Below are 13,240 nucleotides of genomic sequence, written 5' to 3'. Positions count from 1 at the left end.
TTCTGCCTCTTCTTGGCAGGTGGTGACAAAACAAACTAAGATGTTTATTTTTATTGTGTGTATCACTTTGACAAGTGGTTTTTACACCATCATGACTTATTAGGTGTTAAAAAAAAAATTCCGCCCTTCTTGTCTGATTGCAGTTTTACTAATATCTGTACCCAAGTCAGAGTAATGTGGAGAATTACACAGTGGTGATGTCACTGATGTTCACTGCACAGATGTAAGCTGTTGTTTGGGGAACGGGGCCAAACAAAAACAGCTGTAAGTCCTGTTAGGGTGATTAATCATGAAAATAAAAATTGCAGTTTAAATGGCAAAGACACGCATATTTCTGCCTCTGTGATTATTAATCACGCAGGATTAAAACGCAGGAATTTTAACAGTTTAAACAGTTTCACTTTCTAAATAACATCAGAAAAAATAAGTAATAAAATAAACATTTTATTACTGAGCAGATATTGCAAATGCAAAAATAAAAATACAGTCTATCTCCCGCCTAAAGAATGAACGCAGCTTTGATTTGAGGAAAAAACACCTCACCCTGTGGTTTGAAATGTATGTACTATTATTGTGTTTAATAAACAAAAAGATAAGGACGATATACGATCAGTTTAACAGGATCAACCTCCAACCTCTGTGTGTCTTCTTCAAACCATCTCACACTTTGTGCTGCGTGTCCGACAGTACTGTAATCCACAAGCCTATAATCCAACCGATCAAAGGTTGAGATTAGGAAAGATGTGGGAGGGGCAGAGAGCTGCAGACAGGAGGATGGTGAGTGAGAGTGAGCGCAAACATGACAGTGGCAAAGCAAGCCAGGCAATCATTGGTGCACACAAATAGCCAGCCAATCACAGCACGGGCAGGGAAAATAACAAGGCAAGGGAGAAGCTGGTGAAAGAGGGAAGAGCTATGAAAAAGCGAGGGAGAAGGTGAAATCTCAGCAGCACAGAGAAGAGGCCAAACAAGCAGGAGCGGAAGGATGATCGGAGGTAAAAGCGCTGATCAGTGAGGTTTCCAGAGAGGGAGAGGAGAAGAAGGAGATGAGCAGCGAGAGGGCGGTAAGCAGCCAGCACACACAACATCCATCAGCTCAGGCAGCCATGCTCTGAGCCCTGGAGCAGCAGGGCTACGCAGACACTGCACAGGCCCCACATCAGGCCTATAGCTCAGCTCTCCATCCTGGCCAGCAACACCAGGGCAGGGACAAAACAAGATTCCCTTCACAACACCTGTGCATAAAAGCCATGAGGACAGCCAGGAAGGGCAGTGTAGAGATGCCTGCGTTTGTGCGCCAGCTGGTGAAAGAAACAGAAAAGAGGGTCAGCTCTTTCTTCAAAGGGGGCCGTGGAGGAACAGCAGAAGGAGAGCAGCAAGGGGAGGGGGAGGGGGAGAAGGAGGAGGTCATCCCCAGTCCCTACTTAGACAGGCCAGTCCTGGACAAGCTCACAGAGGAGGGCTGTGCCCGCTGGGGCCTCACCTATGCCCTAGGAAGTATGCAGGGCTGGAGGGCCAACATGGAGGACTTCCACAACTGTGTGCCACAGCTGGGTGGAGAGCTAGCTGACTGGAGCTTCTTTGCAGTGTTCGATGGCCATGCAGGCAGCACGGTGGCTCAGTACTGCTCCCAACACCTTCTGGGTCACATCCTGGCTACGGGTGAGAGATCTTTTCAGTGACACCTGACAGTGTGTGTGGGTGTGTGGGTGTTATCTTATAAGGATATTATTTTATGAGATATTCAGAATTTTAAACAGACTGGTGATTTTCCTTTGTTATTAGTCATAATATGATGACTGCTATGGCTGCTGGGTTTAGAAAATACTGTTTGTGCTCACAGATGGAATAGGACCAGAAGATGACCCGCCAAAAGTGAAAGGGGCCATTGAAGAGGGCTTCCTCCAGACAGACAAGCACCTGCACTCTGTGGCCCGTCGAGAGGGCTGGGAGAGGGGCGGCACCACTGTGGTGGCCACTCTCATTTCGCCATATTACATCTACTTTGCCAACTGCGGTGACTCAAGGGCCATGCTGTGCCGGTCTGGGCAGGTCTGCTTCTCCACTGAGGACCACAAACCTTACAGCCCTCTGGAGAAAGAACGTATTGAGAGCGCGGGTGGCTCCGTGTCCTTCCAACGGATCAACGGCTCCTTGGCAGTGTCACGCGCTCTGGGAGACTTCGGCTACAAGGGGGCAGAGAACCGGACCCCGAGCCAGCAAATGGTTTCACCTGAGCCAGAAGTGTGTGTGGTGGAGCGCTCGCCGGCAGATGAATTCCTGGTGCTCGCCTGTGATGGCGTGTGGGACACCATCAGCAACGAGGAGCTGTGCGCCTTCATCCACAACCGGCTGCGTGTCTGCACCGACCTGAGGGACGTCTGCACTCAGGTCATTGACCTCTGCCTCTATAAGGTCAGCACTGTTACACATACTTACTGCATGCGCTTGTGTTGCTGTTCAGTAGTCTGAATAACAAATCCTTTCAACTGATTAAAAACACAATTTCAGTTTCAAGCTGAGTTACATAATTTTTAATCAGCTTTGAATTTTATGGCTTCTAATCAAGTAAAGTAATCTACTACAAGACTGACTGTGTTTTTAAACAAAGACATAATGGACTGGATATTCATTTTGATATACGGTAATGGGCTCTGCTTCCTCTTTTAAAGATAACCCTTTAAAAGTTCTGAGGTTGTAAAGGGTGCAGAGTCACATGTGGAAATATTTTCTTACTACATAAATGTTCATCTCTGCAACTAAAAACTTATCTTGAGGTAAAACTGTTTGAAATCAAAAATAAGCACGAAGTCACCATTAAAGTTTGACCCATGGTGGTCCTGAGAACCCATTGAATTTTAGGAAAAAACACAAGATAAAACAGAAGCAGACTAAGTGAACTTCCTCACTAATTCTATAGCACATGCAACATATTTGTGAAAGGTGCTCCAAAGTCAATAAACACATCCATATATGGAAGCTTAGAATATAAAAGGGTTTTTTTTTTTAATCCAAAGATAAGAAATGTTCTTCTTAGAGTGTGCTAATGTAAGCTCTCAGGGTCACTTTCTCATGAAGCTGAGGGGAGCTGCAGAGTGAGATGATAACTGAGGCCCGAGCAGAGGCACATACAAGACGTGCGCCTTTTATTAAATGTCTTGTTTTCATCTTCTTAGTTTAAAATGTCATGCCAGTCCTGTGTGGTTAAATGTGGCTTTTCCTGATTCTTTTCAGCAAGTTCTGCCATACTTATCAATCCATTTACAGCCTACAATTTCGTTCCCATATGGAGGGAAAAAAATGAACAGGATCTTTGGCTGAAATGGCAAAAGTTAAAAATTCAAAAAGCAACACTGACCTCAGCTTAAGCTTTGGTTTAGTCTCACTGAGACTGCCGCTGCTGTTCATGGTACAACAGTCTATCAGACAGCCTCAAAATAGACTGCAGGGGTGTCGGAACAGGTTACATCGCATTATTCAGGGTTCCCATGAGGCCTAATTACCGACACTCTCGCTCAGAGATTTTACAGAATGTTACAGGAATGTAACGAAAGAAAGTAGATATTGGATTAAAATTACATGACAGATTACAAACACAGAAACACATTAAGATAAACTTGAGCCACATGTGCACTCTGTTGGGTCCTCATGTCACGCTTATGTAACAGTGCTTCAGCTTGGATGTGCACAATGACCTCAAAATGTCATGCCTTCTTCCGCACTCCATTTCCATTTTGCAGCTCCCCTGAGTCTGTGTGACATTGGAGTGCAAACGTTGATGTGAAAAAAAAAAAGATCTATTTGTAAAACTGCTCAAGTGGGATGTTTCGGAAGTTGACATTTGTAAGGTCAGCCATCATTACTCACCTCTGCTGATGCCGTTTTGTTCCACAGGGCAGCTTGGACAACATCAGCATCATCCTGCTGTGCTTCCCTGGAGCCCCCCAGCTGTCAACAGAGGCATTACACCAGGAGGCTGAGCTGGAGGACCTGCTGGAGTCCAAGGTGGCAGGTGTGTGGGTAAAGATGCTTTGCAAGTCACACTGTGGACAGTGAAAACCTTCATATTAGCAACCTGGAGTCTGTTTTTGCCATGGTGTAATGTTTCAATTCTGACACGCTTTGGTGTTTCAATGGTTTGCAAAACAAGTTTGAAAGATTTGTTAATCAATGTTTTTTTTCCAAGATAATTATTTAAATGATTTCTGACATCACGTGTCAGGGTAAAAAACAAAAGCAAAACACCAAATCTGTGATTCTTGCCATGAACCTATTTACTTATGAACACAGGCACTATCATTTATTCTGACTAAGTCCCACAATTACCCTAGTGTGGTAAATACTCATTAGAAATCCTGATGTGTATTGATCCACAGCTGAAAATAGTCCTAAAAACTGTGCTCTTTACAGACTTTTGCCTAAATCTAAAGTGTCCAGTGTATATTAGAAAGAAACTCTCTAAAAATGCATCTTTCTTTTTAATCAGAGATTTATGATGAGCTGTGTGCCAGAGGGGAAGAGCCTGAGCTGCTGTCCGTCCTCACAGTTCTTGCATCCACTGTCATCCCTGGATTACCACCAGGTGGAGGCATACAGAGCAAGTAAGACACAAATGAGCATCTATGTGCATTTGTACATGTAAACCACGTTCTGCTGGATGCAGTAGTGGTTACATTGTGTTGCTTCTGTGTGTTACAGGAGGAACTGCATTATCTCTGCTTACTATCAACAACGTGATGCGCACAAGCCCATGATACCAAATGTGAGTGACAGTTACAATTAGGTCCATACGTGTTTCTTCAGCTTTAATTAAAGAGGCTTTACAACAGGATTTACAATAATGTGCAAACCACTGGTTACAGTCAAAAACAAGAATGCAAGATTAGACATTGCCCGAAAAACAGCTGATAGAAGCAGCAAGATGAACTGTGAATGTACAAAGCTGTACTCTCAGCTCAGGTTCAGCCAAATGCTGCAAAACTGATCAGGCAGCTCTTCACAGTGCAAAAAGATAAGGACCTAAAGCATTGTGCAAAGGCAACCCAAGAGTTTCCTAAAGCACAGAAAAGGAATCTTTTTCAATGGCCAATTCAGTCAACTGATCTCACTGGGTGAGATCAGTTGACGTGATAGTGATGGCAGAAAGACCCACAGTCAAGCTGCAAGTGAAGGCAACTGCAGTTTGGAAGAGCATCTCAAGGGAGGAAACAGCATCTAATGGTGTCAGGGGCCTCTCTGTCTGCAACCAAGCAAAGGATTTTTACCTCAGTCATAAAAACAATCCTTATATGCACATTTATGGTAAAACCATGTCTGCACAGTCAATGCAAACTTTTTTGATAAACCCCTTGAATTAAAGCTGAAAGGCTGCACTGCAATTATATCTTGATTGGTTGATGTAAATATCCACTGTCATGATGTAGAAAGGCAAAAAAAACAACTAATGGACCTAACAATATAAGTAAAAAGACATGTTCAGGGTCTGGGAGGCTCTTGAGAAGGCCAAGGGATTTAGATTTTGTCTCCAAAGTTCCTCAAAGGAAAGGGACAGTAATAAATGTGAATATTAAACCTGTTTTTTTTTTCATGTGTGCAGTTTCACAACAAGACAATGGTGTTTGTTAGCGAGCACCATCTTGTCATGACAAAAAAATGCAAAAACAGATCTAGTAAAGCCTGATACTTTATATTTATACAAGAAAGATATTTTGTAAAAATGACTCAGAGACACTGACCCAGCAACCAAACCTCAACCTCAATAAAAAGAAAGTGCAGATGACAAATTGAACTGAATAACAACCAACTGTGACATAGTTTGTTTTCATTGGATAAAATAAGAAAGATTAGTACATGCAGGGTTGCATTTTGAAAATGATGATTTAAGACTATACATATATGTGTGTGTGTGCGCGTGTGTGTGTGTGTATTAAAGAATGAACAGGTTTACCTTTCCTCTTCGGGAAACATTGTCACCATTAAATAAAACCTAGCATGCAGCAAACATGTGTCCATTTGTTGTGACAGGAAATGCTAGTAGTTCATGAGACAGCTCGTGGGGATGCACACAATCGTTTTCCCTCGTTGCTGTAAGTGAAAGGCAAATAAACTCATTAGATATCTGACTCTACTCACAATTCATGTCACGGGATCTAAAAACTTTTTGACAAAGTGTTTTACATTTTCAAAAACAAGAACAAAATATGTCAAATTTGAAATACTTACAAATGGAACTAAAAGTCTCCCCCCTAAAATGTGTCCCGCTGTGATTACTGTCTAAATTTACATGAATGCGTTCAGCATGTACACAATTTGCAATTCTTTCTAAACATATATTATTTCTAAACACATTCAAAGGTAAAGTTTACATGAAATGATGCCTTATTCCCCTTTTTTTACAGCTGACAAAACAAACAGCACAAGAGTGGGTCAGTTTCTGGATGAGTTATTTTACTGCTTACTGCATTGTAACATTACGTCAGCGAGTCATTTTCTGTGTTACGTTAAGGAAATTACATTAAGTGTCACTATTGTTTTAAATCTAAATAAAGAATATTTGTCTGATGACTTTCTGTGCTCGTTTCTTAAATAACTCATTTTGAACACAGTGAAGACAAAGTATGAGCTGCGACTGCTGAAAATGGGTGATTATGATTTTCTATGGAAGCTTTTAACCTCACACTCATCATCTACTCACAAAAACCCTCCTTATAAATGAATGAATTACAAACGGCTTTTGTTGCATAGTAAAGGATTTCATCTAGTTACCTAAATCTTTCTCTCTGCTCTGCTGACGTGATCCTGTGACTATCTGCAAAGCCCTCGTTGACATAAGGACGTCCTCTACAAGTCATGTTTCATTAGATCTCAATTAAAAACCCTGGATCTCTTTCATGATTACTCTGAATTTCAATGACGTCCAATTGAAAAATGTCTTTCTTGGTGCTTCTGAGCTCCTGCAGTTTGTTTGAGAAGCTCTGTTTAAATACAAATCATATTTGAACTGTTTTATATATGCAGCTAGTTATCTAAGAGGAGATATTTTGGTTTCTACGTTCACTAACTACCACCTTATGTACAACGATGTCTTCTGAGGAGCTCGGGGAGGGGGACATGTGCAGTGTCCTTAAATCAGCAGTCCTCTTTAAGTGCTCCTTCAAAGCTTCTCTCATCTGATTGCGTTTCTGTGAGTCAGTCACTTCAGGACATCAAACCCCTCTTCAAATGATGCTGAAGTCTTTAACACATATTTGTCCTTTAGCTTCCTCTTTCTCCTCACCAAACAACGTATGAACAATTATTTGCTGGCTACAGTCCGCTTTTCAGAAACAAAATATTCTATTCTTGGATATTTTTTAATACAGAACAAATTACTCATAATAATAAAAAAAAAATCCTAAGGAAATGTAAGGCTTAAATATAGAGAACCCAAAGAACAATTGAGGTGTTGTTATGATGCTATCTATCCACACTGGTTTCCTGTAAGCGATTATTCATAATCCCCAGTGCTCCCACACCACCAGAGAAACCATTCTGATGGCTGTAGCTCTGCCGCGGGCCCTGGTGAGCTGTTTCACTCAGCTGTTTCTGCAGCAGTGCCAGAGACACCTTGTTGGACACCATGAACTCATTGACTGAGATCATCTCCCCTGACAAACGACGCCCCACTTGTACTTCAGCCAACGCGCCCGCATCCGTCTCGCTGTCGCACACAGTCTCAACCGAGCCGTCTGTGTAGCGGTGGTGGGATGAGATGGGCTGCACAGCGTTGCGTTTGATGCGTTTTGGCCTGAAGTGTGCCAGTTGACGCAGTTGACGCCTCTGTTTGTGATTTTTGTTGTGGGGACAGGGGCAGCAGAGCCACAAGCAGCCAGGGGTGGAGCAGGAACAGAGCTGATGCTTCCCTGAGCAGACCAGCTTTCCCAGGATCCAGTTGAGAGTCTGCTTGATGACGATAGAAATGACGTTGAAAAGTGAGTAGATGCAACAAACCCCCATTAAGATGAAAAGACAGTTTCCAAACCGGTAGGCCTCCTGAGAATCGTACTGCTGCCTCTGGCTGCTCACCAGGTCCCCGAAGCCAATGGTGCTGAAAGCCACGAAGCAAAAGTACAGAGAGTCCACGTAGCTCCAGTTCTCCATGGAGCTGTACAGAGTGGAGGCACTGCAAGCAATCACAACAGATGCTATCCCTAAGATCAGCATCACGTAATAGACGGATGGCTTCCATCCTTCCAGACTGTCCTCTTCACCAGATGACTCCTCCCTGCTCGACACCACCCCAACTCCAGCACACCTCAGCCGACGCTCATGACACCAGCGCATGATGTAAGCTAACATGGTGATGATCCTCTCCAGGAAGAGGTTAAAAAAGAGGATGGTGGCAGCACAGCCAATGAGACCATAGAAGATTAGGAATATTTTTCCTGCTATGGTTGCTGGTGTGGTCATGCCAAAACCTTAGAGAGAAAACACAAAATACAAGGTTAAATAAATGATCACAACCGTGAGCAAAACTGAAGAAAAATCAGGAAAAAAAAGTTAAGTGGAGACTTACCAATAGTGGAGACCACTGTGCCCACAAAGTAGAAAGCTCCAGAGAAGTCCCAGCGTGGCCTTAATGTGTCCACCCTGATGCCAGCTCCGTTTGCCTCCTCATACTGCCTCAGCAGAGTGTGCAGGGCGCCCAGGTTGACCCTGTATCTCCTGGTGAAGTTGTCCAGCTGCTGTTTCCACAGGAGGCGTGCACGGAGCTCAAACGGGTGTTCCAAGGCTGAGAAGATGGCAGCTCCGCACAATAAGTAGAGCAGGATGAGTCCGGCCAGCAGGCAAAAACGAGCATTGTCCTCTTTCATGGGCGCTCTGGGGCAGCAGCAGCAGCTACCTGCAGCCCTCCTCTTAGCCATGAGCACAGCAGCAGCGGCACAGAGACACCACTGAAACAACATGCACCGCCTCTGCCGGCGCTGCCAAGTCACAGACTCACCGTGTGTGTTACATGCATCAACAGGCACAAATATACATGCACTAGCAGAATGAAACTTCTGGTTTAAACACGCATGCATACATTTGGCTCTAACATCTCACAGGCAAGCTTTCTGAAGAGGTTTTTGAGGACAGGTTGATCGTTTTGTTGAAAGAATTTCACATCAGATGAAATATCTGTAATAAAATGAGCAAAAAAAAAAAAATAATGCAGATGCAGATTAGTCAGATGTGGTTGCAAAATCTTAAGTTTAATAGGTTGACTCATTTAACATGACAAATTGTCAGAAAACAGTTTATGTCTTATAATAATGGATTGGATTTATACAGCGCTTTTCAAGGCACCCAAAGCGCTTTACAATGCCACTATTCATTCACTCTCGCATTCACACAACATAAAATACTGAAAGTTTAAAGTAAATAAAAACCACAGTACCTGGTCTCGCTGGCAGCACCGTTCACTTAAGCGCTGCAGATCTGCGTGTGCTCATTCCATGGACGTTCTGAACAATGACCAGCCAAAGGAAGCCTCTTGATTTTGTGTCTGTGAGTGTGTGTGCGCGTGTGTGTGTGTGTGCAGAGAGACTGTCTGATGTTTCATCTGTCAAACACTCACATCATCATCCCTCTTCTCACCGCCTCCTCCTCCGAGCACACCCTGATTGGTGCAGTCAACTCTTCATTTGTAAAAGTGCTTTTTTTTCTTTTCTGTCATCAAACACCAGTTTAACATTTTAAAAAAAACTCTCACGTTTGCTTCAAATAACTGATCGTGTGGTCATTTGCTTTCATCAAAGCATGGGACAAGAATTTCTTCTGATAAAGTAAAACTAACATTAAAAAAAACATTGTAGTAACATGATTAGAAGCTTGCAAGTTCTGCTGAATTAATCAAAGTGGGCAAATTTTAGTTTCCCCTGCTCTCTTGTTGCCAGTGCTCAGGTGCCATTTCCACACCCACTTAGAGTGCTTTTTTGTTATCGCTGCAGACTGTGTGGGAGGATTTGTTGAGCGTGGCTATCGGTTCCTCTGTCTGTTCGTTCCTTTAATCTTGTCTGGTGCTGCAGGTAAGGGCATGGGGTTCCCCGCGCCTGCCGACTAATGGCTGAACGTCAGCAGCGGACAGGTGTGGAAAACAGACAGTCCATCTGCCTTGTCACGCAGAAAAGCAGCAAAGCAACAATTTCTCTTGATGCTGGTGTTTCAAACGATAAAAAACAAGATTTAAGGCAATCAGCTTTCACAAGCAAACAAGACGTAAAAGATCACATTTGTGGAACCTTGATCATTTTATATTGATGTGAAATACTTAAAAGTGCATAAAATACTAACTACTTGCTTAGCTTTAAAAAGATAGAAGTGAAAAACGAAATATAGTGCTGACAACAATGCAACAAATAACCATCTACAGAAACACTGACCCTGCTAACACAGTGATTTTCAGCTGGGGTAAGGTTGACTGAGTTCTCTCTTGGCTTTTCTTGTTTCTCTACTCTGTCCTCTCTCCTCCTGCCTTGGGCCCATGAATGTATTTCAGTAAACCTTGTTGAAGTAGATTTCCAATTCCTAAAATATAATAAACCTCCTCTGTTCTCTGTCCATCGGGACAGCAGGCCTGCTAGAGAGGCTATCATTGAGAATGCACAGATGTATCCTTTGCATTAGTATTTTTACCTGAAACATGTAGAAGGAACACTGTATACAGCTGAAATGTACAAACTGTGGAGGGCAGACGGGGTCTTCAATCAGCTAGTCTTTTGTATTCACACATTCATTCAGGTATTTTAGATGATTTATTATGTGATCAAACATTCTGACCTTCACTGTCTGTGTGTGTTTTACTCTTGTTGTGAATATGACTAATAAATTCTTTTTTTTTAAAGTCTAACACTGTTGTACCTCATAAATTAGATCTGAATATGCAGCTGGTTAAATTCATGACGCGATCATGACACACACATCAAACTGAGGATGTCTCATCTTTCTAACTGCTTGTTGTGTTGACTCCTCTCTCTTCATGTCTCTTCCTCTCCTCCTCCACTCTTACCTCTAATGGGAGGGACTAAGACATCAGGGGAGGAGTCTAGGAGAGGAATCAAAGACGTCCAACTGCCAGCAGGATTCAATGTTAATGTAATGCGCAAGTTTGGCTGGCACTGGCACACCATCCAGATTTACTTTACAGGTTTACGCAGACACACAACCAAGTCAGTAGCACAGTGGGAACATTTTCCAGCATGTAGCCAATCAAAACAAATAAATGTCAATAAAAATATTGAACTTTAAAAAAAATTATGCAAAAAATGTAGCTAAAGCTATCTTGCTGAACCTTAAGGGCCATCCTTCTCTGTACTGATCATAACTATCAATCTTAATCTGTTATCCGGAGTTAATGAAACAGTCGCACATAATGTCACTGAGGGCTCAGTGTAAATTTGTCAAAACCTTAAATTGCTGATATCAGTATGAGATAAGCTACAATGGTTAATATGAAGCATTATTCATTCCATTAATGCTTCATATTAACCATCATTACCATCCATCTATTTGCTTCTGCTTCTCCAGTTCAAGGTCACATGGGTGCTGTAACCTAACCCAGCTGTCACTGGACGAGAGGCAGGATACACCAATCTGTCACACCATCCGTACAAAATAAACACTTAAATTAAATTAATGGGGTAAATATTTTTGGAAAATTTAACAAACAGTTAATAACTGATGTATAAAACATTATATTAGTGGCTATTATAAAGTTACAACTGATGTTTCTGAATCTTTGTAAATGCTCATTATCAACTATTAATAATGACAATATCAAAGCAGAAAGAATATATCCACTTTTCATATACTTTGTACCATTTTAGTGATACAATGTCACTTTTAAACTGATCAACCCAGAGGGGATGTCCATATTTTTAGCTTGTAATTGGTAGAGGCATGTGTTTCCTGAAATAGTGAGCAGGTCAGCTCAAGACAGAAATGTCAGACATCTCTGGCTGAGGCTGGAGAAAACTGCATTTGTGTTTGGCTCTGCAGTGCAGGTGGGGATAATTTGTAATGCTGGATTCACACTGCATGCCATGAAGCTGAGGCCATCATCAAACTATTAACAAAATATGGTATGTGCAGCAAACAGTAGTGACTTATTTAGAGTAGAATAGTGTTTACACTACTTTAAATTTCCATTCATGTAAACTCATTCTGCCTGACCACTTGCTGATGTTTCATATAAGTCATAACAAGTTCCCAAAAGTTCTCTGAGTTTAGTTCTTCTCGGAAGGACTAAACATCTTCAGCCATCCTTTAGTACACATACAATCCATGTCACACTGCGCTGATCCCAGTGTGTGTGTTTTATTTCCTTTCAGACAGACAGCGAGCACCTCACACTTCAGACTCAATCACTCAACTTATGGGTGAACACTGTCTCCATGGTAACAGTTCCTCACCCAGATTGAGCGAAGGCAAGCAGAGGTCAGGTTGTCCAAACGTTTAGGGGGAGGCACTTGTTTCCGACAACTAATATTAACCACTTAACCAACCAGTGGAAAGTAAACACACACTTGAGACAATGTCAACACGGTTGTTTTTCCTTTCTTGAAACACTGAGCTGACAAAATGATGTATTTTTTTTTTTTTTTATTATTATTAAACTGGTAGCAGCTTCAGAAACACGAGGAGATCCTTGGTACTGTCTGATCATTGCACAATAGAAATATACTCTAGCAGCACTGTTTGGAATTACTTATCTAGATAAGAGAAACATGTCACACAAGAACTAAAACTTTTCAGTAAAACATTAATTTTATTCTACTAAAATAAGTGATTTTACTATTATACTAATAATAATACTACATAATTCTAATACAATATGTTGTAGAATTATATTATCATAATGTAGACAAGGAACAGTTTTTTGTTTGTTTTTTCAGCATGACAATGATCCCAAACATGCTAACAATCCAGCAAAAGCATACCTGGATAGAAAAACACACAATGCACACAACACACAATGCAGTATCAGTCATGGATTGGCCTCCCCAGAGACCAAACCTCAGAATTACTGAAACATTGTGGGGATCTTGTTGCACCTATTTCCCATTTTCCAGCAAAATATGAAGAAATGAGGGCTCATATTTTTTCACATTACTTTATAATGTATTGGATGCTTTTAGCAAATTTTAATACAGCTAATATTATCATTACTCGTTCAATTCAATTCAATTCAATTCAATTCAATTTTATTTATATAGCGCCA

At 41.7% G+C, this 13,240-nt stretch overlaps 2 protein-coding genes across 4 annotated transcripts; one reads left to right on the top strand and one right to left on the bottom strand.

Annotated features, from left to right (window-relative positions):
- Positions 1–856: 856 nt before the first annotated feature.
- On the top strand, positions 857–7,960 carry ppm1nb (protein phosphatase, Mg2+/Mn2+ dependent, 1Nb (putative)). Of its 3 annotated transcripts, none has more exons than XM_085175432.1 (6): positions 857–1,662; positions 1,844–2,415; positions 3,895–4,012; positions 4,487–4,601; positions 4,699–4,762; positions 7,847–7,960. In XM_085175432.1, exons 1-6 carry the CDS (start codon positions 1,251–1,253, stop codon positions 7,892–7,894), a joined length of 1,329 nt encoding a protein of 442 aa, XP_085031558.1. In that variant the 5' UTR covers positions 857–1,250; the 3' UTR covers positions 7,895–7,960. The 3 variants fall into 3 exon arrangements, with proteins under 3 accessions (XP_085031558.1, XP_085031560.1, XP_085031559.1); XM_085175434.1 differs by lacking the exon at positions 7,847–7,960 and adding an exon at positions 5,480–6,562; XM_085175433.1 differs by lacking the exon at positions 7,847–7,960 and having other exon boundaries at positions 858–1,662; positions 4,699–6,562.
- On the bottom strand, positions 6,671–9,062 carry kcnk12l (potassium channel, subfamily K, member 12 like). Its single transcript, XM_085175431.1, has 2 exons — positions 8,555–9,062; positions 6,671–8,456 (listed from the first exon to the last, which is right to left on the bottom strand). Exons 1-2 carry the CDS (start codon positions 9,060–9,062, stop codon positions 7,456–7,458), a joined length of 1,509 nt encoding a protein of 502 aa, XP_085031557.1. The 3' UTR covers positions 6,671–7,455.
- Between the last annotated feature and the right edge of the window lie 4,178 nt (positions 9,063–13,240).

This window comes from Neolamprologus multifasciatus, chromosome 10, assembly GCF_963576455.1.
Source record: "Neolamprologus multifasciatus chromosome 10, fNeoMul1.2, whole genome shotgun sequence".
In the NCBI taxonomy this organism is placed as follows: Eukaryota; Metazoa; Chordata; class Actinopteri; order Cichliformes; family Cichlidae; genus Neolamprologus; species Neolamprologus multifasciatus.
Note: the sequence above shows the minus strand (reverse complement) of the source record. Positions and strands in the feature narration are given on the sequence as shown.

What these genes read in the sequence shown, in the direction of transcription:
- ppm1nb (XM_085175432.1), top strand. Translation starts at nt 1,251, where the DNA reads ATGAGGACAGCCAGGAAGGGCAGTGTAGAGATGCCTGCGTTTGTGCGC. An exon ending in TTGACCTCTGCCTCTATAAG is followed by an intron (nt 2,416 to 3,894) that starts GTCAGCACTGTT and finishes TTTGTTCCACAG; the next exon opens with GGCAGCTTGGACAACATCAG. An exon ending in ACAAGCCCATGATACCAAAT is followed by an intron (nt 4,763 to 7,846) that starts GTGAGTGACAGT and finishes TTGTGGGGACAG; the next exon opens with GGGCAGCAGAGCCACAAGCA.
- kcnk12l (XM_085175431.1), bottom strand. Translation starts at nt 9,062, where the DNA reads ATGCATGCGTGTTTAAACCAGAAGTTTCATTCTGCTAGTGCATGTATA. An exon ending in CACAGTGGTCTCCACTATTG is followed by an intron (nt 8,457 to 8,554) that starts GTAAGTCTCCAC and finishes TTTCTCTCTAAG; the next exon opens with GTTTTGGCATGACCACACCA.